At 58.5% G+C, this 22,285-nt stretch overlaps 1 protein-coding gene across 4 annotated transcripts in view; it reads left to right on the top strand.

Moving 5' to 3' along the window:
- LRP1 (LDL receptor related protein 1) overlaps positions 1–22,285 on the top strand; it is a 93,111-nt gene that overhangs the window by 21,354 nt on the left and 49,472 nt on the right. For all 4 annotated transcript variants that reach the window (XR_012039796.1, XM_072847425.1, XM_072847424.1 and 1 more), the window contains 4 exons: positions 4,719–4,856; positions 7,468–7,587; positions 8,501–8,629; positions 8,905–9,168. Coding sequence is in view for 3 of the 4 variants with exons in the window: in XM_072847425.1 (XP_072703526.1) it covers positions 4,719–4,856; positions 7,468–7,587; positions 8,501–8,629; positions 8,905–9,168 (651 nt within the window). In the remaining variant the exon portion in view is untranslated. The remainder of the gene's footprint in view (positions 1–4,718; positions 4,857–7,467; positions 7,588–8,500; positions 8,630–8,904; positions 9,169–22,285) is intronic.

Here is a 22,285-nt window from a genome sequence, read left to right as displayed (position 1 = left end):
GGGCGCGGAGCCCGGTATCTCCGGGATTGCCAGGCAAGCTTTTCTCATGCCACTTCAACACCGGGGCTTCCAGCAGGCTCTCATCCTCCTTATCTTTTTGGCAGGGAGAGAATGACTTTTATTACTATTATTTAATCTCATTTTTAATCCTAGGCTGCAAACGCGGCTCTTGCACGCTGCTTGGCGCACCCTTTCACACCCTGGCAGCGTGGCAGGGTTATTTACATTGCACTAATGTACTCATGTCAGAGTCTCTTGAAATGCTGTCTATTATGTGCGAAGTTTTTCCTCTCTGGGGAATCCTTTTAAGTATTTGCTGGCTTTGCTCACGTGTTAGCTGAGCATAGGAAGAGTTCCCTTTTTGAGCTCAGTGCTCTGCTCGTGTCTGTGTGAGTGGCTTGTACCCGGTTCCTGCCCAGTCAGTCGGTTTTTCACTCCATGGAGCTTTCCTGGGGGAAAAAAACTTGGACGAGAGCCTCTGTCCTGTTGGAAATCAAAGGAGATGAGGGGCTCAGGAATGAGTTTGCCGTGACTGAGCTGTGGCTGACATCTGGCCGCTGCATCCCGGCTGGCCTCGTGCCTGGAGCTCCCCCAGCTCAGCTGGGTGCCTTGGCCAGGCTGGGGGTTTGCCTGCGAGCGGGACAGCGGAGCTGCCGCCGCGCATTTCTCCGGCCACGCAACAGCGACACCGTTTGCTTCACTGCAGATGAATCTGTTGGTCTGTGGCCTTCAGTCGCTTGGACGTTTGTGAGGATTCAGCATCAAACGATTCATCAGTCCGAGGGTTCAGGAGGTCTCAAGTCCCTTGTCTCGCTGCACTGGCCCGCTGCTGGATCTGTTGATGGCGTGGCCCTGCTCAGGTTCGCACACGTCTCAAGCGAGCCCATCGTCTGCAAAGCCTTTTCTCTCCTCTTCCTGCGGCGCTGGTGCTGGGCGCAGCCGGGAGGCAGCAACAGGACCTTCCCTGCCCGAGCTCCGCTGGTGCTCGGCTGCTGGCACTGCCGTCCATCCCAGTGGGGTGAGCGGGACCGTCCCGCTCCCAGCTCCTCCTGCCTGTTCCCTTGTCGCGTTGCCCCACGTGTGTCTTTGGGCTGTTGCCAAATCAACTACAGGATGCATTTACAGGAGGAAGAATTGCTTTCCTTCTTGCTTCCTTTTTTTTTTCCAAGTGGTTTTTAGAGGTTAAAAATTCCTGTCTAATTCAGCTCCTTGGGGTGTACCACAAGCTTGTCACATGTAATAAATTGGCTCATTTATTAGTGCACCAACACAGTCAAAAGCAAACAAAGTGGCTTGTAGATTAATCCTGCCCTGTTTGTGATAAGTAGTTTGATCCAAGCTCTTTGCATGGGAATAATGGACACGGCAGATCAGTTTTGACTGATGAACTGTGCACTTTATTTCAGTGCCTTCATTCTTTCGGCCCGTATATTAATACTACTTAATTAACCCTTAATTTGCAATTACTTGCTGCCCAGATAGCGCTGTTCAGCCCTCTGTGAAAAACAAAAGCCATGAAGTGGCACCTGGTAAGAAATTCTTCTGGGAATCATCTGCTGGGTGCCCTGGATTGGGGCTGGGAAAGAGGAGAAACCCACTTCCCGATGGCTCTGATGGAGCCTGGGAGTCCTGAGCTCCATATCCCCAATCCTGGAGGAGCCCATCGCCCCAGTGCCAAGCCAGTCAGCTAACTGGAAACATACTGGAACGAGTTTGACACGCAGCTTGTGTGGCAGGGGATTGATCTGGCATCTGGAGCCCGTTAGACTTCCGTTCTTCGGGCACCTTGTGCAAGAAGGGGCACGTGTGTGTCAACAGCCCGGAGTTAGTCACTTTGCACAAAACGGACAAACTAAAGGGGATGAAGTTTTCACCGTGGCAGGCTGGGGAACCTTTCCGCAAGGCGCAGTGTTTGTGTGCTCTTAGTAGGGGCTTTTGTGGGCTGCTCCTGCCGTGGGAACCTCCTGCCCGTCTCCACAGGAGCAGCAGCGTGCCAGGCTGTGGGGTGGCTTGTTGAAGATTTCCTGCTGGACTTTAGTTCTGCAAAGGCTTTGGTGTGTTTGGGAAGGGCAGAGGAGAAACCCAGCCTGCTCCGTCTGCTCCTCGAGTAGCAATTTGCTGTTTCATAGTCTGGGGGACGGAGGGACGGGTGTGCAAAGGCATCTGCCTGGGCCGTGCTAAGGGGTCTTGTGCAGGGTCAGGAGAACCACGGGGTCGGAGCCAGCAGGTCCTGTCCGTCCCTCGTCCAAACTCCCCTCAGCCCTTGCCCAGCGGAGTAAGATGGGCTCCTCCTCCCTCGCCCTCCTTGCTGCCAGCTGAGCCGCGGGGTGTGCAGGCAGCGCAAGCCCTGCCTGTCCCTGGGGCAGTGCCCCCACAGCTGCCTCCTGCAGAAGGGGGTCGGGCTGAACGGGAGAAGGCTCCGTCTGAGCCACCCCCAGGCTTTAACCTCGGTCTCCCGTTAGTTATGCCATCTGCGTGCTGCAAACGGGCTGGGGCGCAGGAATGGCAGTGGGGTGGGGGTGATGAGGCTGGGGGAGAAGCGCCGGTGCAGCCCTGGGGTGGGGTTGAGCTGCCGGGCTGGAGGCAAGAGCCAGGGCTACCCCCACCTGCCCAAGGTGTTTGCGGTCCTGGCGTTCCTCCCTGGGGTTTGCAGTGCCCCTTCCCCGGCCATGTGTGCTGCCGAGAGCCTTTAGCCCCCGCTGGAGCAGCACTTGCTGGGAGCCTGTGGGTTAAGGTTAAAAGCCCATCTGGTGTGGCTCGGCAGTGACAGCTCGCAGGGAGTGAAACCGAGCCCTCGCTGGCCGGGAGCGCGTTGGCAGGGCAGGAACCATGCTGGATGAGGATGTGCTGGCACACGGAGCGCTGGACTGGACGCTGCAAGCTGTGCGTGATGTAACACTCCTCTCCAAGGAGAGTTTAAGCTTATTTAGGACAAACTCCACCGGTGGAGTCTTAGATGAAGGTGACTGCTGGTCTCAATAGCTGTCTAAAACGGGACCGTTGCCTGGACAAAGCGCTCGGCGCGTGATGTGCTGCGGGTGCCCTTCTCAGTGCTCACCCAGTGCTTCGCCTGCTGCGAAGGACGGGGTGGTCCGTGGGGAGCTCGGGGAGCTATTTCTGCCACCGTCCCCACTGCCAGTGGGGCTGACGTGCTGCCTGACCTGCTGATGTGAGGGCAAGGCAATAAACAGCCAGTGTCTCCCTGTAGAATGGGATTTTAGTATTTCGCTTGTGTGCTGCCGTAGACTCAGCAGAGGATGTCGGTGGCTTCAGCGAGAGCTGGTGAAATGCTGCGTATTCAGCCCTAAAGTGAAGCTTAGGTTTGGAGAGCCTGCAGAGGGGAGTCGGCCTTTGCAGAGCTTTCTGGTCCGTGTGCCGTGCCATGCTGGTGGGCTGCTGGCGCTGAGCCTGAGCTGTGCCAGCGCTGTGCCAGGGTTCGCCGTCAGCGTGTCACCCCCAGGCATCTTGCCTTCCAGCCTGGGGTGAAGCAGTGTTGGAGCCAGGATGTTGGTGGAGCTTTTAACGGGGTTTCAGGATGTTAATCGATTTATGGTGTATTTTGTTGTTCGTCTCAATGCCATGCTTCTTTTCAGAGAAGCTTAAAAATAAAGCCTTGCTTCCTTTGTAATTTTTCTAGTTAATAATGGAGATTAAGTCTCCTTGTGTCGTGTAGCCCTGGTTCTTAACAGCCCCCCACAAGCCTGCCTGCACAGTGACCCGTGTTGGCACCCAAGGGGGTGCCTGGGGCGGTGGGGGGCTGGGGCAGCTGTGCTTGGGGTGCTCGGCACTGCCTGACCCCGTGTGCCCCCAGCCCTCCCCGCAGTGAGGGGTGCCCAGAGCCACGTGTCCGGGCAGCCTGGAGTGGATGTGACCTGTGGGAGCTCGAAACAGGGAGTCTGGGGCTGCTGAGGTCCGGGGTCACCTTCCTCCTGGGACCCCAGCCCAGCAACCCGGCTCATTCCCAAGGGTGGGCATGTGTCCACTGACGGTGGACTGGGCTGGGCAGAGGGTCCCCAGCCACCCCGGGTGCTCTGGATCTCCTTCCTTTTCACACAATGGTCCTGCTCGGGCCACGTGCTGCAGAGTCGATGGGAAAGGGAAAGTTCACTCCAGACGGGTCACGCTTCTCCTCCCTGGAGAGCAGTGCCCGCAGCAGTTCCTCCTGCTTTGAAAGGGAAATCCAGTGTCTCTTAATGAGCTTCCTCCAGGGAGAGCTGGGGATGCTGGAGGAGGCAGAGCCTGATTTGAGCCTTTTCTGGTGGCCTTTTCTGGCCTCGAGCTGCCGTGGGAGCCGAGAGGATTTGGGACTGGCCTTGCTAGGTGGGTGCTGCTTTTGTTCTGGGGCATGTGCCGGGCAGGAGAATCCAAACCAAGGAGGATTTAATGTATGTCTGGGCAGAGGGAATCAAAGCGCGTTCACGTGCTTGCTACCGGTGCGGTGCTTGCCTGCTGCCAGCTACTGCGAAAGTGTTCCCACGAACGTCCTGGGGAACACGAGGTTCCCTGAACCCCTGCGTCTACCTTAAGAGCTTGTACCGGAAATCTCGCTGTGCGAGGCCATGTCCAGCGGGTGGTGGTCACTGCTGGAGAGCCATGGCAGAGCAATGTGGGGGTGCTGAGAATTCCCTCGAGGTTTTGGGTGTTTCCTCTGGGCGATGGGGTTGCAGAGCCATCATGCTCTCCCTTCAGTGACAGTTCTGCCTTTTGCTGTCTTGCAGGTCCTCAGAGCAAGGTGTCTCGGTGCCAGCCCAACGAGCACAACTGCCTGGGCACGGAGCTGTGCATTCACATGAGCAAACTGTGCAACGGGCTCCACGACTGCTTCGACGGCTCCGACGAGGGGCCGCACTGTCGGGGTAGGTGTCTGGGGGGATGGCGGTCAAAGAGGGGCTGTGGGTAGGGGGGCTGCCCCACGAGATACTGCCCTTGCCTCCTTTCCTCCCCCACTATGGTAAGAGTCACGAGGTCCCTGTTTGTCCCTGGTTTCTGGCTGTACGGTGTGAGCCCCACGCTGGTTTTGTTTAACGGCTTCGCACTGGTGCCACCGCGCACCGTGCTCCCCTCTCCCAGCCGAGCGCAGCCGGCGCGGCGCAGCTCAGCGCCAGGCTGGCCGGTAGCAGATCCAGAGATTAGCCAGAGCTGCTTGCAAGTGAAATGCCCCTCATTCCTGAGCCTGCAGGCCATTAAATAGCTGCATTGTCTCCTGGGTTTAAAAGCTTGGAGAGCTGGGGTTCTGGTTCAGATAAGAGATACCAGTATGTTGTTTTCCTAATTTCCAGGAGCTTTGTCCCCCCTCCTGGCCTGTCCCGGGTTGCTAATCCTGCTGGAAAACTCTCCCTAAATCACTGCGTGCCGGCTTGCTGGCGCGCAGATTAGTCGCTCAGAAATGCGTGTCCTGGGCTGACCCCTGGAGCTGGGTCTCTGCAGGCTCTGGGCGAGCGGCGGGCGTGCTTTTCTCCCCAGCCCTTCCTCTGCCTGGGGCGGAGGGCTCCTGCCCCACGCAGCCTGAACCGGCTGCAGGACACCCTGCCCCAAAGGGCTCCCTCCCGCCTGCCCGGAGCAGGGACGGAGCTCCGCTCCGCTGCCTGGCTCCCACGGGAGGAGCCCGGGGCGGCTTCTGCAGCTGTGCCTGAGCTGACAATTAATATTTCGCTAATAGTTCTCATTACTTAAGTAGGATCTGATTTTTCACAGCTGGGCAGCACGTGACCAGCGTGCACTAGGCAAGGGCTGGGTGCGGGTGGGCCCCGTGTCAGGACAGTTGCTACTCGCAGGTTTGGGCACGTTGGGGACGTAAGCCCTTGCTAGCGCTTGTGTCGGATGCCAAGGTCCCCGCTGTCTGCTGGCTGGTGGGGGGAGAGCTGGTGGTGCCACCCTGGGGAGGCATTTCCTCACAGCTGGTTGCAAGCCCCAGCCTGCCTCTGCCCCGGGCTTGGGAGATGAGCCGTCACCCCGGTTCGTGCTCCGGCTGCTGGAGCATTGCGCTGCCCCGTCCTGCTCCCCTCTCTGCCCTTTGTGCCTGGCCTCTGCCCGGGGCCGCTCGCTTCCTCTGCAGCGGGCGGGAGGTTTGTCCCGCAGAGGTGCTCCTGCAGAGATGCAGAGACGCACTGGGCGGCCTGCGCTGCCCTTGCAGACATCCACAGGGGTGGAAATGCCACCGGAGCCTCCGTGCTGAAACTCCCCCCATCGCCCCCCTCCTGCAGACCCCGCACTCTTGGGGGTTTTTCTTTTTTTTGGATGCATGCGGTGCTTTAGCTGCGAGATAAGAATCTGAAATGAATAGCTGGGCCTGCCAAAGCCGATAAACCTTGTAAACAACCCAGCCAGGCCCTGCCTGGCTTATTAAACGGTTCCACATGCGAGGGGCAGGATTTTCGCAGCGCCTGGGCGCTGATCCCCCGTCCAGCCCCGGCTGCGAAAGGGGACGTGGAAAGGACCGGATGGTTTTGGTTTGGAGAGGCTTGTGGCTGGGCGGCTGCTGTTTCCCCTTTGCCGGCAGATTTGCTGGGACCCAGTTCAACACCCTCCAAGCACCCAAGTGACCGGGTCAGGCAGGGTGAGGAGAGGAGGGGAGAAAATAAAACCCAACATAAACCAGCCCCCCAACAAAGGGCTGACAGCACGTCCATCACAGCAGGCTAAGGAGGCCTGTTGCTAAATGACCTGGATGAAGTTGGAGGCTGCTGCTGTTTACCAACAGAGTGAGGCAGGTAGTCCTGGCCTCCCTCTGCCCGTTGGTGTTTATTGCTGTTTATTACGACCGCTAATGGAGATGAAGCTGTGGGAGGCAGTGAGCCGGGGAGCCGCATCTCTGGTCCCAGCTTCGCCCCGGGGCCGCCTGACCTCGACCCTGGTGCTGGGGTGGAGCTGCCTCCGCAGGGGGACAGGCAGCCACGAGCTCCGGGCTTTCCCATGCGTCTGGCAGCTGGCTACCTGCCCGAGCGCTCCTCCGCTGCCTGCACCACAGCATCTCTGGCGCAGAGTGGTCCCCAGGCTCCCTGCAGCCCTGGTTAGAGGGGAGTTGCTGTGGAGAGGATGTGGCGGATAAGCTCACCCTGCAGTCCCTCTGGGATCCGTGTCCCCCGGGATACCCTGGAGCCGAGTCCGGTGCTGCTCTCCTGCACGAGGAGCGCCGGGTCTCGGCTGACTGCGGCCACAACGGGCTCCAGCGGGAAGCAGCGTTGAGTCAGCAGCTTTGGGGGATGGTAGGGGCTGGTCAGGCCCCCCTCTTGTGGAGCAGCCACGTATCCGTTATGGCCTCCCCTCCCTCTGCTGAGGGTCTCGGTCCTTCCCTCCCCACCAGGGAGCAGGGGGACAGTGTGGAGGCCCCCACCGAAGCCTGGTAGGGTGCCTGGGCATCCCCTTCACCCAGCGCTGGGGCCCAGGCGTCCATCGTGTTCCTCACCCGAGCGTCCCTGCTCGCACATTGGTGACATCCTCTCTTCTCCGTCTTCCCTGTCTCCTCAGAACAATTAGCAAACTGCACGGCCCTGGCCTGCCAGCACCACTGTGTGCCGACGCTGAGCGGACCAGCCTGCTACTGCAACAACTCCTTCCAGCTGGCCGAGGACAGGAGAAGCTGCAAAGGTTGGTACGGGGTGGGCAGAGCCCACCAGAGCACCCCCGGTATGGCGCCGGTGGCTCCTGTGGACCGCGGCCGATGCCGCTGTCTCGGCAGCAGTGCTGGGGCTTGGCCACGCAGCCAAAGGGACTTGGGGCTCAGCAGACCCTGACCTTCAGGGGGACCACAGGGGGCTGATGGGACAGCACTCTGCACCCCTGCCACCGTGGGGCCGATACGTGGATGCAGCTCCTGAAAGCCCGAGTGAGGAATATTGGAAGGGAGTAAGGAAAAGGCTTTGCCTTTGTGTACAGAGTCAGGGGCCATCGCTGGGCTTGTACGTGCTCCCGGTGTCCATGCCTCAGAGAGGATGCTGGAAAATAGGGGAGGGTCAGCGAGGAGCGATCAGATCAACGCGATGCCTGAAAACAAGTCTGGAAGTGAGAGATTGCAGCGGCTCCGTCTCTTTCATTTATCCGAGCAGAGGTGAAAGGGGCCTTTATCAGCTCCTGCACGCACCTCTGGGGGCAAGAGCTCTCCAGTGGAGACTGCTCTTTCATCTAGCAGAAGAAAGAGCAGCCTGCAAGCCAGGGGTTTGGAAGCTGAAGATTAGAGAAATTCAGACTGGAAATTTAGGTGCAGATTTTGCAGAGTGGGGGGGAAGGGCAGTGGATAATTGGGCCTTGAAAAGGCTCAGCTGTGAGGCAGGGGTTGTCCTCTTGCTGCTGATGCTGGAGCAGAAAGCTGGGGGCTGCCCGCAGGTGTCACGAGGGGACGTTGGCCAGGTATTCCTCTGGAGGCTGTTGTGACCGTTCCTTCGGCTTGGGGATTGTATCCTCCCCTGCCTTGGAGAAAAGGGGGAGCCTTCGTTCCCTCTTAAGGCAGCTAAGGAGACATGTTTGCTAGTCCAAACCTTGGGGGTTTTGCCTTCTTTTCCAGACTTTGATGAATGCACTGTCTATGGGACCTGCAGCCAGACATGCACCAACGTGGAGGGCTCCTACACGTGCAGCTGTGTTGAAGGATACCTCTTGCAGCCCGATAACAGATCCTGCAAAGCCAAGAATGGTGAGATCCTTGACAGGAGGAGCGTATTGCTTCTGGGCAGCTCTGTAAACCGTGGCCTCCTGCTGTATGTGTGCTGCTGCCCCCGATTCCTCACTTCAGGGTGCTCTTCCCTGAGGACTGTCCTGTGCTACCACCTCCTTGCCCGTGTTGGGCTGCATGTCACGGTCTTGTTTTCGCTGGAGCAGAAGGGCTGGGCTGCAAGCTGATACGGCATTGCAGCCACAAGCTTTGGGTGCTCTGCCATGACCACCCTTCTCCCCTCCTTTCCCCACCAGAGCCTGTGGACCGCCCTCCCGTGCTGCTCATCGCCAACTCCCAGAACATCCTGGCCACCTACCTGAGCGGAGCCCCTGTGCCCAACATCACCCCCACCAGCGCCAAGCAGACCACAGCCATGGACTTCAACTACATTGAAGACACGGTGTGCTGGGTTCACGTGGGCGACAGTGCCTCCCAGACCATCCTCAAGTGTGCCAAGATCCCCAACCTGAAGGGCTTCGTGGAAGAGCGCTCCATCAACATCTCCCTCAGCCTACACCGTGAGTGCCTGCTCCCCTTTGGACCTTGCTCCCAGTCCTTGTTCCCTCGGTCCCCACCTCCTTTTGACAGCCTGAGCATCCCCAGACAGCGGTGGGTGAAGCAGGGGTGTATTTTGGTAGGAGGCAAGTTTTCCACGGGGCCAGGCACCGAGGCTTCAGCACAAACGTAGCTTTTGGCTTTACTTTTCCTTCCCTCTTACTATTTCTAGCAAGTTTTGTGGTTTCTTTGTGTGAGTATATGAAGGAAAATGATACAGCAAGGAGTGGAGACGGTACCTGTGTAGCGGATTTGGGGACAGCAGTTCTTGTTGCTTCCTCTTTTGGTTTTGTTCCATGTTCCCCTGGCCAAACCAGGTGTTGGTCCCCACCCCACGTAGTGACTGAGAACAAAATCCTGACCAAAAAGTGCCTCCCATCGGGCGGCTGCGTGAGTCACCGATGTGAGTGGCAGATGCTTTCATTCTGCTTGTGTCTCCCTGGCTGTAATGACTGTGGTTACAGCTCTGTCTCCTGTTTGGGCTTGCTGGTCCCAGTTCAGCAGTCGGAACGGGAAGCAGAATTACTTGCTGGGATTTCACTGCTCTTTGACTCAGGCCCGTGCCTATGCCTGCTCTCCCGAGAGCCTCTGCCTGGTGAGGGGTCCCGGCAGAAGCTGTGGGCTTCCAGGCACCTTTCTCGTGTGCTCTCACAGCTGCAGAGCAGTGGAGTTGGTGGGGTCCCCCCGAGAGGGGAGGTGGGCGGGTGCCAGAGCTGTACAGCCAGGATGTGGGAAACTGCTCCCAGTGTTGTACTGTTGTCGATTTTGTCCTTTGAAACCACAGACCAAGTCAGTCAGGGTGGGATTGGGGGTATCTGGGACTTGCAGTGCATCTCCATCAGGTTTTGCAGCCCTCAGCTTCCCTGGCATCATCCTCCCGCTGTCTTTTGCCTCCTGAAGTTAGGGGTGCTTCCAGCAGGAGACTGCCTGTGCGGTGCCTGATGCAAGAGGGATCCCCTTCTTCCACAGAGATGCGGGTGTTGTTACACGATGAGCAATAGCTAACCTAGCAAATTAGATGAACGTGTATGAACTGATCTTTGCAAATGAGTAAAGGTCTTGGGTGGATCTCAGAGCCAAGGGCGTTTCTCTGCTGAGGGCAATGTTGGGGTGCTGCGGCTGCTGAGGGGGAACCGGCTGAAGCCCTGGCTGAAGTGTGGGGTGTGAGCCGGGAGGCTGACGGGGACCCGCTGGCCCCTGCCGCCCCTTGGGCTGCGTTGGGGCTGGGGCTTAGCAGGCTCCAGCCGCTGTGCTCTGCCGAGGGCGTGTGCAGCACGGTTAATTTAAGCTTGCACTGTGTATTTTTAGGGCAGTGTGTATTTTTAGGAGAGGCCTCACCCTTTGCTCTTGCAGGCGATAGCCTGAAATTAGGCAGGACAGGGCTCAGCTCTGCTCTCCGCTCCCCCCCCCCCCCCCCGCGATGGTTTAAGGAGGTCTCCGCTTTTACGTGCTCCTTCTGGCTCCTTTCTTAAGGCTCCCTCAGGCTGAGTTTGGTCTCCCCATAGCTCACCGGAGGGGCAGACAGCAGCACTGTGTAAAGCCCTGGCCGCACACTTCTTCCCATCAAGCTCAGTTTTAACATAATTTCCCGCAGTTGGGAGTTGCAGCCGAGGCTGTGGTTCGTGGATGGCATGTGAGCCGTGAGCTGCAGGTTGGCCCAGGGGAAGGGGAACCGCTGGCATTTGGGTGGGAGGTTTCGGGGTGTTCCCGAAGTCAGCCCGGGTGCCTTTCCACAGCCAGGTCCCTGCGCTGGGAGAGTCCCGAGCTTTCTGGGGTGCCTTCACCTGGCTGTGGGCAGCGCGAGGCTGAGGGTGCAGCAGCAGCAGGGATCGGTGACCCGGCTCTTGAATCAAGGTGGCTGCAGGAGGAGCAACCACCCTGACTGTGGTGCTGAGGCGTCAGTGCAGAATCGGGACCTGCAGCACTGACCGCTGCCCTGCTGCCCCTCCACCATACCCAGATGAGGCTGTCGGCCTGACAGGCTTCTGGGGCCGTTTGGGTTGCTCCAGCTCCAGGAAGTTAATCTGAGACACGACCTTTTAGTTATGGTCAGGAGGGGAAGGGAGCTCATAGTAAAAGCATGTTCGAGTCCAAACAAGAAAAGGTGCCTTGCTTTGCTTGGCCTCCTGATCGGTTGCGATAGCTCGGCGTGGGAAAAGGGGAATTGAGCTGACCTGGGTGGGAAAGCACCTGCCCTTGCCCTGGGTTGAAGGGAGCGTTCCCATGTGCAGGGAAGGGGGGACCAGCAGCTCTGGTGCGCTGCTGTTGGGTGGGGGCTGCTTGCAGAGCAGCTGCGAAGGGGTCCCTCCTCCGGTGTGGAAGTGTGGAACGACTTTGGGTTTGGGCTGTGGAGCACAACCACACACTTGGGCTCTGATTTTCAGCCCCAAGATGTGGGCTTGTGGTGTGGTCATGCCGTTAGCTTCCTTGCCTGCAGGCTGCACTCCGGTGGGTATGTGCTGCCTGGACAGATGTGTGCCGTCTGGAAACACTGCATTAGCAATAACAATCCAGCGCACCTCGGAAGGAGCGAGAATGCAGCTTCTGTGTGTCTCCCGGCAGATCTTCCTCCTGCCCGGGGAGGGTGTGATGAAGGGCCTCCGTTAACCCCCATTAACCAGCTCTGAGCTGCCACCTCTGCCCCCCCTTGGGGACAGTGGCAGAGACCTGCAGTAGGGACGTGTCTCGGCGGGTGCCGTTCGTGGCAGGTTGGGGCGCAGAGAGGGTGGGAGCAGGGCTGCCCTGAGCTACTCATTGGCTATGTGCTGCCAGTTGCTTTTTATTCCTATTTCCCAAGGGAACGAGCCTTACACAGTTTTGCCATGTGCTCCTGACAGTCTGTGTGGCTCCGCACTGTATTCGGCTGGCGGCTGCTGGTGCGGGGTTGCGTTCATGCCCGCACGGCCTTGCCTGGGCTGCTGTGGGTTGGAGACGTGCGGGGAAATGTCCTCGCGGGGCAGGGTTTGTTCATGAGCACAAACAAGTTGGAGAAATGAATTTCCCCCAGCCCTGGGTCCGATACTGGGGGTTGTGATGAGGAGATAATGTCACTGCCCTGCTCCTCTCTGTCAGGACACCGGAGAGACCTGTGAATCCAATTAGTGGTTTCCCTCTTTATTTGCTTCTTTATGGTATTATCTGCTAACAGCAGGAGTCAGGCTTCCCTGGTGCCTGCTGCTAATGGGGCTTGAGTTGGCATCTGATGGGGGAAGACTGATGCTGAAGGGCTGGAAATTAGCAGCCCCCAGCTGTCAGAGGTAGGTCTGGGCTGGTGAGATGTCACAGCCCAGCTCTGATAGCAGCCCTGCTTCCCTGCCTTTCTGTCCCTGCTCCCTTCCTGCAGAGAGATTAGTGTCACTTGTGTTGTGGGAGATGTGTTAAATGAATGCTATTAACAGGGCTTGGCAAGACCCACTGTACTCTGAAGCTTTGCTTTTCCCCTGCTCCTTGCACTGCTAAACCCTTTTTTCTATCTGCAGTCTTGAGTACCGATGCACTTTTTCAGGGTGACTGTCCCTTGGTTCCCAAATACGTGCTGCCCGTAGACATTTTTCACAGGCAGTGACTTTCTCAGTTGATCTGAGCTGGCCGGTTCCCTACCCCCAGGTGTTTTTCCAGGGACACACTAAAAATCAAAGGCTGGTGAAGTCTTCCATCTATTTCTCTTAAAAAAAACCCAAAAACCAAAGAAACACCTCATGTTGGAATTGAATTATTTCTCTGCGCCATCAGTCGGAGCCGACTGTGGCGGCTGGGAAGCCCTGGGCACCTCTCCGGCATGGAGGTGACAGGGAGGACGCGTGGGGCGAGGTGGCGGTGCCGGCGGCTGCGCTGCACGGCCAAGGCAGCCCCTGGCTAGTGCTGCAGAGCAGCCGAGCCCACTGCAGGCGGGTGTGGGGGCTGCGTGGCCCCTCACCGGGCAGGGGTCCAGCCTGTCCCCATCCCCGCAGGAGACTTGGAGGTGGCACCTTCCTGCCTAGCCCCTGGAGCTTGGCTTCCCTTGGGCTGGCTCCCTGGCTGCTGAGAGCCCGCCGGAGCACCCTCCGGGCTCAGCCCTGTCAGAAGGATGGGGCACGAGCACACGTGCGATGGCGCGGGAGCGGTGCAGGGGGAGGGCTTGTCCTTCCTGCCAATGCTGAATTGCAACAAGGGGAACTTGTCTCGTTCTTCCTCCCTTTCCTCTCTCCCCCTCTCCTCTGCTGTGTGTGAAATCCAGTGCTGTTTCTGACCGGGGAGGATCCTGGCAGGCATCGCACGTCCGCTCGCGCTCAAGGACAGAAAGGCACATGCCTGCACAGGGGAAGAGCCGCTCTCTGGAGCGTGCGGAGGCTTTGCTCCACCGGCACCTGGCACCTGCTCGGACCAGTCCCCCTGAACCCCGCAGCCCCCGTCAGCCCGGACCCCTCCAGACCCATCCTTGCCGCCAGCGTGGGGCTGGGGACGGCTGGTGGCCAGGACAGGTTTTGCTCTGAAGGGACAGCGCTTGCATACAGGCACAAAGGAGAGGAGCCGCCCCTGCCCTGCCTGTGCCTGGCAGGGGGCTGCTGCTGGTCCCTGTGGACCCACCTTGCTCAGCAGCTAATCCCTGACCGCCAGGGGCTTTCTGATCCTGTGGGTTTTCTCAACAAGATTCCAGCCTCCACGTGTTTCCCAAGACAATGTCCTCGTTTGTTTGGAGTTGGGCTTCCAAAGAATTTCAAAGCAAAACAACACACCAAAAAAACCCCCCAACCTGCTCCCAGGCCCTTGTGCGGCTCAGCCCACCCAGCCGGGCAGCCCCGAGCTCCTTGGGCGCAGGGGTAGAGGCAGGGGTACGGTGCAGGTCCTGCTCGGGGCTGGGGTGGGGCCGGGTGGCTCCTGCCTGGATGCCGGTCGGTCCACAGCCTCGCTCCGTGCTGGGGAACCAGCAGCGGATCCTGGCTGGAGCGGCGGCGGTTGCCTTGATTACAATCTTCCTGCCACCATTTCTGCTAAGGTGAATGTGTGCAGAAAGCTTGCTGCATGCCGTGGCCCGGTCAGAGACCTCCGCTCCCCCAGCTCTCCTTGCCGCCCAGGTTGACCGCCCGCCCACGCCCCCCTCATCCCAGGGCTGGGGCCGGCTGTTGGCGCCTGTGTGCCCCGGCTGCAGCTTGTGGGGCAAGTCCCTGAGCTCTGCCTGAGACCCCAGGGCTGGGACAGAGAGGGGCGAGGGAAGCAGCACTCCGGTCTGCGGTCGGATTTGTGCGACCTTAAATCAGATTTGTGCTCCCGTTCCCCACGGGTGACATGAGAAGGTGGGAACACGTCCCCGGAGCGCGCACAGCGGGCTCTGGGGGCGAGAGCGGGTCGGGCGCCCAGCCCTGCGAGGAGCCCTCCTTAAGAGGACACTGTCCAGTGGCAGCAGCCTGACCCCGCACCGGCCGCCTCTCGGCCTCCGCGGCATTTGTGTGAGCGCTGCGATGGCGGCGTTAAAACCTCGGCTCCAGCACAGTGTGATCGAGTGATACTTGGCTTTCAGGAAAAGGCAGGAGTTCTTTGCTTTTACTATGGAAAAATACTAGAGAACATGTGTCAGGAGACCGAAACCTGAGTTTCTCCGTGGGTCGCCTGGCGGCTCCCCTTCCCCTGCTCTTTCTCTTTCTTTTTCCCCTTTCTCGGCCGACTCGTGACTTTTTGCACAGTCAGAACTGGCAGCTCTGCAGTGCCAGGGCTTGTTTTGCTGAATGCATTTATTATGCTGGAAGGTCGCTGGTGCCAGTACCGCTAATTCACAGCCCCAGAAGCCCAGGTGTCCGGGGCTTTGGTTCTCCCCCAGCACAGGGCAATGGCTGCAGGTTTGCCGACATCCCGCAGTAATGGAGCCAGGGCTGTGCTGGCCTTGCCCCGGGGCTGCCGGCGTGGGGATTGTGGCCAGCTCCCAGGCAGAGCGGGCAGGAATGTCTGCTGCTTGGCGGGACGTGTCCAGGGCTGCTGGGAAAGGGCTGTGGAGGTTCCTTGATTTATTATTTCTTGTTTTAAGGTTTGTTGTTTTCTTTTTCTTTTATAAAACAAGCCCCCAGGAAGGGGTTTGAAATATCAGGACATTTGATCCTGAGTGCATTATAAACCCTAAACGATAGCAATCTGGCCATTATTAAAATACCTTCCTGGGCAGCATCTATCTAAACAAGCATGTCTAGGAGGTTGTTTTCATTGACTCCATTTCAGCCCTGTTACTCGTAATGACCTGTGCTGTTGCCAATAAGCAGAAGAGCTGTAGGGTTTGGGACAAATTGATTTCAGGGAGATGTTGCTCTGCAGAGGAATCCAAGTACATTTCTTTCCCCACTTTGCATGGAAAGCTATTTTTCTTCCTTGCTGCCTCATACTAGCCAAGAAAGAGGCTCTGATGTGAACTTACTTGGCAAGAAAGCGGAATGATTGGTAATTTCATCTGCTGATTCCTTTTTTTTTTTTTTTTTTTTTTTAACTGTTTATGACTGTTCTCGTAGCAGCGACGCATGAGAGCAAGGGCTGGGTGCAGCATCTGGGGCCGGTGTGCTCACACCAGCGCATCCCCTCTTTGCGTTGCGGGGGCCGAGGGCTGCGATGATTTTAATCAGTCTGTTAACTAAGTGCCTGCCGCTCTCTGTTCAGCCTGGAGGCAGGTCTGCCGCAGAGACACTCGACTGTTCTGCGGCTCTGCCTGGCACCTCTGGCGTTACCTACCCCTCGGTGTTTCCCCACATGTGGGACGGTGATAAAGTCCCCGATGGGACCCAGAGCCCCGGAGCAGAGTGAGCTGGGCTGGGGTGGTTTCTGTTTCTCTCCAAGGTTTGCTGAGCGGTCCGAGGGTGGCAGCATCCCTGTGCCGGGAGGGGACGGCTCTGCGGTGCTCAGGCTTGGCCAGATCTGCCTCCCGAGCTGCCATCTCCCTTCCTCGTGGCCACCCCAATCCCCTGGGCTGCGGTGGCAGAGCGGGGAAGGGTCTTCTCTGCCTCCCCCTTCCTGGGATGGAGAGGCTCCGTGCGGTGTCCCCCCCCCCCCGCGGCGAGAGCCGCTCCTCTCCATTTCCCTCTGGCCAGCCCCAAGGTGTTGAGCGTGGGGCAAGCTGCGTTCCTGCGTTGCTGGAGACAAAAGGGTGAAATTAATGTCCTGAGTAATTGGGATCCTCTTGTGCACAGGGACGGGTTTGATTTCAAATGGACAGGAGCATGTTTATCCCTGCACGCATCTGTCCATCTGTCCCGCACCGCCGCCCGCCGTGCTCGTGCCGAGTTCACTGCGCTGCGGCTGAGCCCTGCCGGGATCATCTCTGCCCAGACTCGCCCCATTTTTGCTTTCTTGTCCCTCCGCCCGCAGAATCATCCCAGTGACAGTTCCCTGGGTTCCCATCAAGCCTGTGCGTTTCTCCTCTCACCCAGAAGGAAGCCAAGCGCCCTGTCCCTCCGTTGGCCTCTGCTGATTATTTTTGCCCGTGGAACAGCCTCATTAAGGCAGAGTAATTAGCGGTCCCTTGGCTGCCCTCCACACAGCTGAGATGGAGCTTGCTCCATCTCTGTTCCTGCTCTTCCCACCTCCGGTGCTGCAGCCGGGCTCGCACAGGGATGCTGCAGGGCTGAGCCTGGCCGTGGGGAGGGGGGCAGGTTTGGGACCAGGGAGGAGGCGCGAACTGTCTGGCAGGAGGGTGACAAAATGCTGCCCGGGGCGTCCTCGCCCTGGGAAGCTGGAGGCTGTGTCAGGCTGGGGCTGTGCCCTGCGCTGGAGAGGTGCCAGCGGCCCCTGAGCGTTTCCCTTAGGATGCAGCTGCGATGCTGCACCGGCCAGGGTGGGGGTCTGAGGCACGGAGACTGCAGGAGCTGGGGTCTGGACAGCCCGCGGCTCCCTGGGGAAGGGCGATGCTCTGGCATCTTCCATTAACTGGCAGTCGCTCCGCCTGTCCCTGGGGATGGACGGGCTGGGGCTTTCCTCCTGCAGCGTCCCAGCGACCGGGGGGGGCTGCGCAGCCCCGGGGGGGCCGGTTTTACCTCCCGGGGAGTGTTTGGCTTGTGCGGGCATGGGCGTGCGTGTGCGCAGAGGCCACAAGGATTCTTCCGAGTGCCGAGTCAGACGTCCTGGACGTGGGCCACCGGCTTCCACCCAGCAGTTCCTCCTTTGAGCTAAACAGCTTAACAGAGGGGGGTTTAAATTTATTTATTTTTTAGCCTGGTGTTCTAAGGAAATAAGGCTGACGTGATGGCGGTGGCTGAGCGTGCCGGTGTCTGTCCTGTCCGCAGTCCCCTCCTCCCCATCTCGGAGCTGGCAGCGAGGCTCCTCGCACAAGGAGGTGTCTGTTCCTGGGAGCCGGTGCAGGGGGGGCTGTGCTGGACCCTCGAGGGGTGCGGGGTGCCCGTCTGTCCCACAGCCGGCACCCTTCGGGGCTGGAGTTTGTCTTTGTGCCTGTCCTGTTAACATACTTCTAATTAAGGAAAATTGTCCCCAGGAGCAGTGTTTATCCATGGAGCATGTTGCCGTTACAGAGACGGTCTTGTTCTCCAGGGGAGAGGATGTCTGTGGAGGGAAGAGACAGAAATTCCTCCAGATTATGGTATTATGTAAATGTATCAAACGGATCATTCCCTATAAAAAGGGAAGTAGGAAACCAGTGTATTTGAGAAGCCCTGGGGACTGCATTCCTGACGAGCCTCTGTTCCTCTTCTGGAGGCGTTTTTGAACTGAAACATTCGGCAACTTTTCCAAGCTTTTTTCCGCAGGAGCTGCCTGTCGTTGGCTCTCTGGGTGCCCGGTGCTGTGGGACGTGCAGTGTGGCCACCCGCCTGGGCTTCTCGCTGGGTGGTGAGCTGGACACAGCCGCCCCTCACCCCTTGGGCTCTGGCTCACGTGGGTTTTGCTGGGAGCAGGAGGACGCAGTGCCGACTGCCCTGGGAGGCTGCTCTCCGGGCGGTTTCTCCACTTCCGATGCAGTGCGGACAAGCGATTTTGGTGTGGTGTCTGCTTGGGCTGTGGGCTGCATGGTTATCTGTGCGCGTTTCTCTGCGGCCAGTCACTGCAGTCCAAATGCCTTAGGCACTTGTTTACTGCTGGGTCTTGCGTTAGGTCTGATCCACTGTAGCTGAAGCAAAAATTACGGGCTCTTCTTAGTAGATGCACTTGGACATAAATATTCTTTCTTTAAAATAACATGCAAATGTCAGCAGCAGAGCTCAGTCCAGCTCTTTTATCTATCCCATATGCTGGGACGAGGGTGAAAACGCACCTCAGCAGAATGGGGAGCAAGGACAGACCTTTGGTGACAGACCTCTGTGCCTGGCGTTGGAAAGCGGTGATGTTTTCAGCTTCTTCAAAGGGGAGTCTTGCAGGGAGGATTCCTAGCAGAGCTTGGACCTCTCCTGACCAGCGTCCCTGTCCTGCCCTGCCCTGCTCCAGACACACCCCAGGGGGAGTGCTCCCTTTCGGAGTAATTAAGAAGTGGGATTTCTTCCAGACTGCTGCAGCACAGAGCACGCACTTCCAAGCTCTTTGCACCTTCACCACTATAGGTGGTTTCTCTTCTTCCATGCTTAACTGTGCAAGAGTCAGGGTGAGCTGCTGAGTTGCATGCATCTTAACTGCAGCTGTTTCAGAACTGTGTCGAAATCCATGCTCTAGTATGAGGGAAGATTGCGCGTTTCCTTCCTCCTTGTGTGAGGCCACAATTGATGTATTTGCAGACTGCACAACAACTGATTCATGCAGAGGAGAGTTATGTGCTGGGTCAGCAAAGCTTGTTCCCCAAAAAACCCACAGCCTTGCGGTGCTTGACTGGTTGTGGGGTAAATCAGATGCTCCATGGCTCAGGTTAAGGGAGGGAGAACCTCTGGCAGGAGCTCCTGTGGACAGCTGTTGAGTTGACCCACTTGAGTCAAGGAGCTCTTTGAGCGGGACAGGATGCTCCCACAGCCCCATCGAGCACAGGATGAAGTTGGAGTCGGGGAGGAGGAAGGTTATTGCTGAGGGTGCCTGGGAAGACTTGTAGGAGTTCACGGGGCCAAGAACTTCTGGGGTGGAGCAACACCACTGTGTTTGATGCTTCTGCTGCCTCTTGGGGCAGTTGCTTTCCCCGAGTGTGCCCTGGTAGTGCTGTGACAGGTCTCAGCCCTGTGTCGGGGGAGTCTGGGCTGGAAAGGACACATGGGAGCCTTCTCCTCCGGCCAGCTGGCCCCAGTGGTGGCTCCTCAGGGCCTCTTGGCCCCAGAGGCTGCTTCAGCTTCTTCCACTGGTGGCCATGAGAAGGAAAAGGGAAAATCCAAGCACAGTGGGACATAGATTATTTTGTGGCAGGGACTTCAGCAAAATTGGTCAGGATCACTCGGTTCATGTTGAGCGTGAAACCAGGAAACATCTGTGCGGGGTGGGTTTCGGAGTTTGCTGAAGTTGCCGGCCTGCCCTATTGAGCAATGTGCCACTTGCACGCTGATGGACTTCTTGGTGCTCCCTCTCCCCTCTGTCCTGCCTTCGTCTGCCCTCTCCCCACAAGGAAGGCAACAGTCAAAGCCCACTTCAACCAGCGGCGTTCCTGGCCAGCGCCTCTGAGCAGGGCCGGCTGGCATGGACCGCAGCTCACTGGCCTGATGAGGCTGGTTAGCTTCTTCCAGGAAGAGCCTTTAAAGTTGACATTCCCTGTTCTCTGCCCCCACAAACTCATTTTCAAACACTAGCAAATAAATAAATCTTGGGAAATGAGTCTTGCATGTTGCAATTGCTTGCAACACCCAGCGATGGTTGAGCAAGGAGGAAGACTTGACTCTGGGATGGGAATTGGTGGGGAGGATGCACTCGCCAGCCAGCCCCGCTCCGCTGCTGGGAGCTGCAGGCAGGAGAGGGGTGGTCGCTGCCCCCTGGCTTCTTCCTTCCATGAAAGTTGTTCACAGGACCCCTGCCATGCCCGGGGACAGGCTGGTCCCTGCTGGTGCCCCTGAGCTGGGTCCTTGCACAAGTCTTCCCGGTCATGGGTGGCCGTGGCACACCTTCCCCGAGCACCCGCTCTCCTGCTGGGGGGACGTGCGGTGCCTGCATGCGTCCCTCACTCCTCCCCTCTCCCAAAGCCAAGTGGTGAGTGGGGGAAGAGCTCTCTGCAGGCTAACACGAGGGGTTAAAAATAGACATTTGCTAAATTAGCTTCTACTGAAAGTTCAAGAGGAAATCCAGGTTTAGCTGAGGCTAAAAGAAAGAGCTGAAAATAATAATAATAATAAAAACTGATTCCTGCGAAGGAGGGGGAAGGATGGCGAGCAGGGAGAGAAGGAGCAAGCTGAAAAACAAAAGCCTTTGAGGAGGGTAATGCTTTCCAGCTGCAAAAATACAGCCTGGGAGAAGAGCAAGTGCTTGCGTCACCCCCAGCTCCCCGGCCCAGCACTGCCCCGCTCAGAGCTGGGGCCCAGCCGGGAGAGCCCCGGGAGGACCGGGACCCTCTCCTCTGACGGAGGGGCGACCGTCACAGAAATGGCATGAGGGAAGCTGCAGGCCCCAGGAAGCAAGCGGCTGGAAACCTATAACTTGTTTTGGCCATTTTCCCTTCTGATTCCTGTTTAGCCTTCAAGTGCCTTGCTGGTGAACTTATTCCCTGTTGGACAGGCTGGACGTGGCTCCGGCTCAGTGGGATTGGGCCAGTGAGGTGGCAGCGGCCGCGTGACACAAGAGGCTTTGGGGGAGAGCAATGGGAAAGGAGGACCAAGGTGTGGGCGAGCACTGGTGATGGGGCAGCGATGGCTGGGCCCTCTCCGGGAGGAAGGCAGCAAGGAAAAGCCAAAGCCTGCGGCCAGGGGGGTACGGGCCCCTGTGTGGGGGGCGAGGGCCTCCGCCCCATCCCGTCGGGCTCTCCCGGTCCGCCCCTGCTTGGATTGCTCCCCTGGTCCTGTGACTCTGACTCAGCCGCGCAGGCGCCAGCCAAGACCTGCTTTTTTTGGGAATTCTTGCACATCCCTTTGCTGAAGCGTTTCTCACCCAAGCAGGGCTGCATGCGCGTGCGTGGCTCTGCCGCCCCTGCCCTTGTCAGAGCTGGGGTGCAGGGGGAGGGATGGTGCTGGCCCAGGCAGCGTGACTCAGGCAGCCCCGTCTCAGGGGCAGAGTGCGGCCCTCGCCTGCCCACGCCACCCGCTGCCACCCCCCATGCACCTTTTTAGGTCGTTTTCACTCAGCACGAAAACCTCTATCACCGGCCGGCGTGCGGGTGCCCAGGAGCCAGGTCGGAGGGTGCAGGGGCCCTGGCTGGACCAGGAGCCCCAGCTGTGCCCCAGTCCTGCTGCCGGCTCTGGTACGTTGGGCAGGAGCCCTGGGTGGGCCTTTGGCTCGGCTGGTTTGATGTTAATTCCTTGGCTCTGGCTATTTCCACTTGTTTTTACGAGATGCATCACGCTGGGTGGTGGCTGCGGGCGCTGTGGCCTCGCCCTTCCGGAGGGGAGGCGATTGGTCACCAGCCGGCCATCACCACTGGCAGGACGTCCCCATCCCCGGGGCCGTGGCCTTGACACGAAATGCTCGGTGGAGGCGTGTGAGTGAGCGAGCTGGCCTGGATAACTTGGGGTTCGGGTTCGTGCTCGGACAGGGCACCCCCAAACCACTGGGTGCTCATTAGTTGGGTCTCATCAAAACCCAGGCAGTGCTTTTGTGGTGTTACAGCAGGGAAAGGCTTGATATCATCAGGCTGAATCCTGCGAGCAGGGGGGGTGTGGGTCGTTGCAAAATGTCCTGGCTTGATTCATGTTTTCCCTCCCTCTGTGCTCCCAAGCTTCTGCGCTGGTTAATAATTCAGCGGTGTTTGGCCCTGCTCCCCCAGGGCTGTCTGGGTCTGATGTCCTTGGGGTGGTCAGGCTGTGGGGCTGCTGCTGCTCCCGTCCTGTCCCTCCTCTGCCTTGCCCGTGCCGGTTGCAAAGCCAAAAAGATAGGCCTCCAAAGCACTTGGCGTCTCCCAGAGCCGCCGGGAGCTGCAGCCCCTCACCCTGGCCTTTGGCCTGGGGCCGGCAGGCGGGGGCGGGGGGGGGCGCGGCAGCGCAGAGCACTGACCTGGTTGCAAGGAAGGAATTCGGGTGCATTGGGTTTATCCGATTTAACAGGCGTTCACTGGTTTAATTAAATACTTAAACG

Source organism: Ciconia boyciana, chromosome 27 (genome assembly GCF_034638445.1).
Source record: "Ciconia boyciana chromosome 27, ASM3463844v1, whole genome shotgun sequence".
NCBI classification, from domain to species: Eukaryota; Metazoa; Chordata; class Aves; order Ciconiiformes; family Ciconiidae; genus Ciconia; species Ciconia boyciana.
This window is presented reverse-complemented; position numbering and strand designations above follow the sequence as displayed.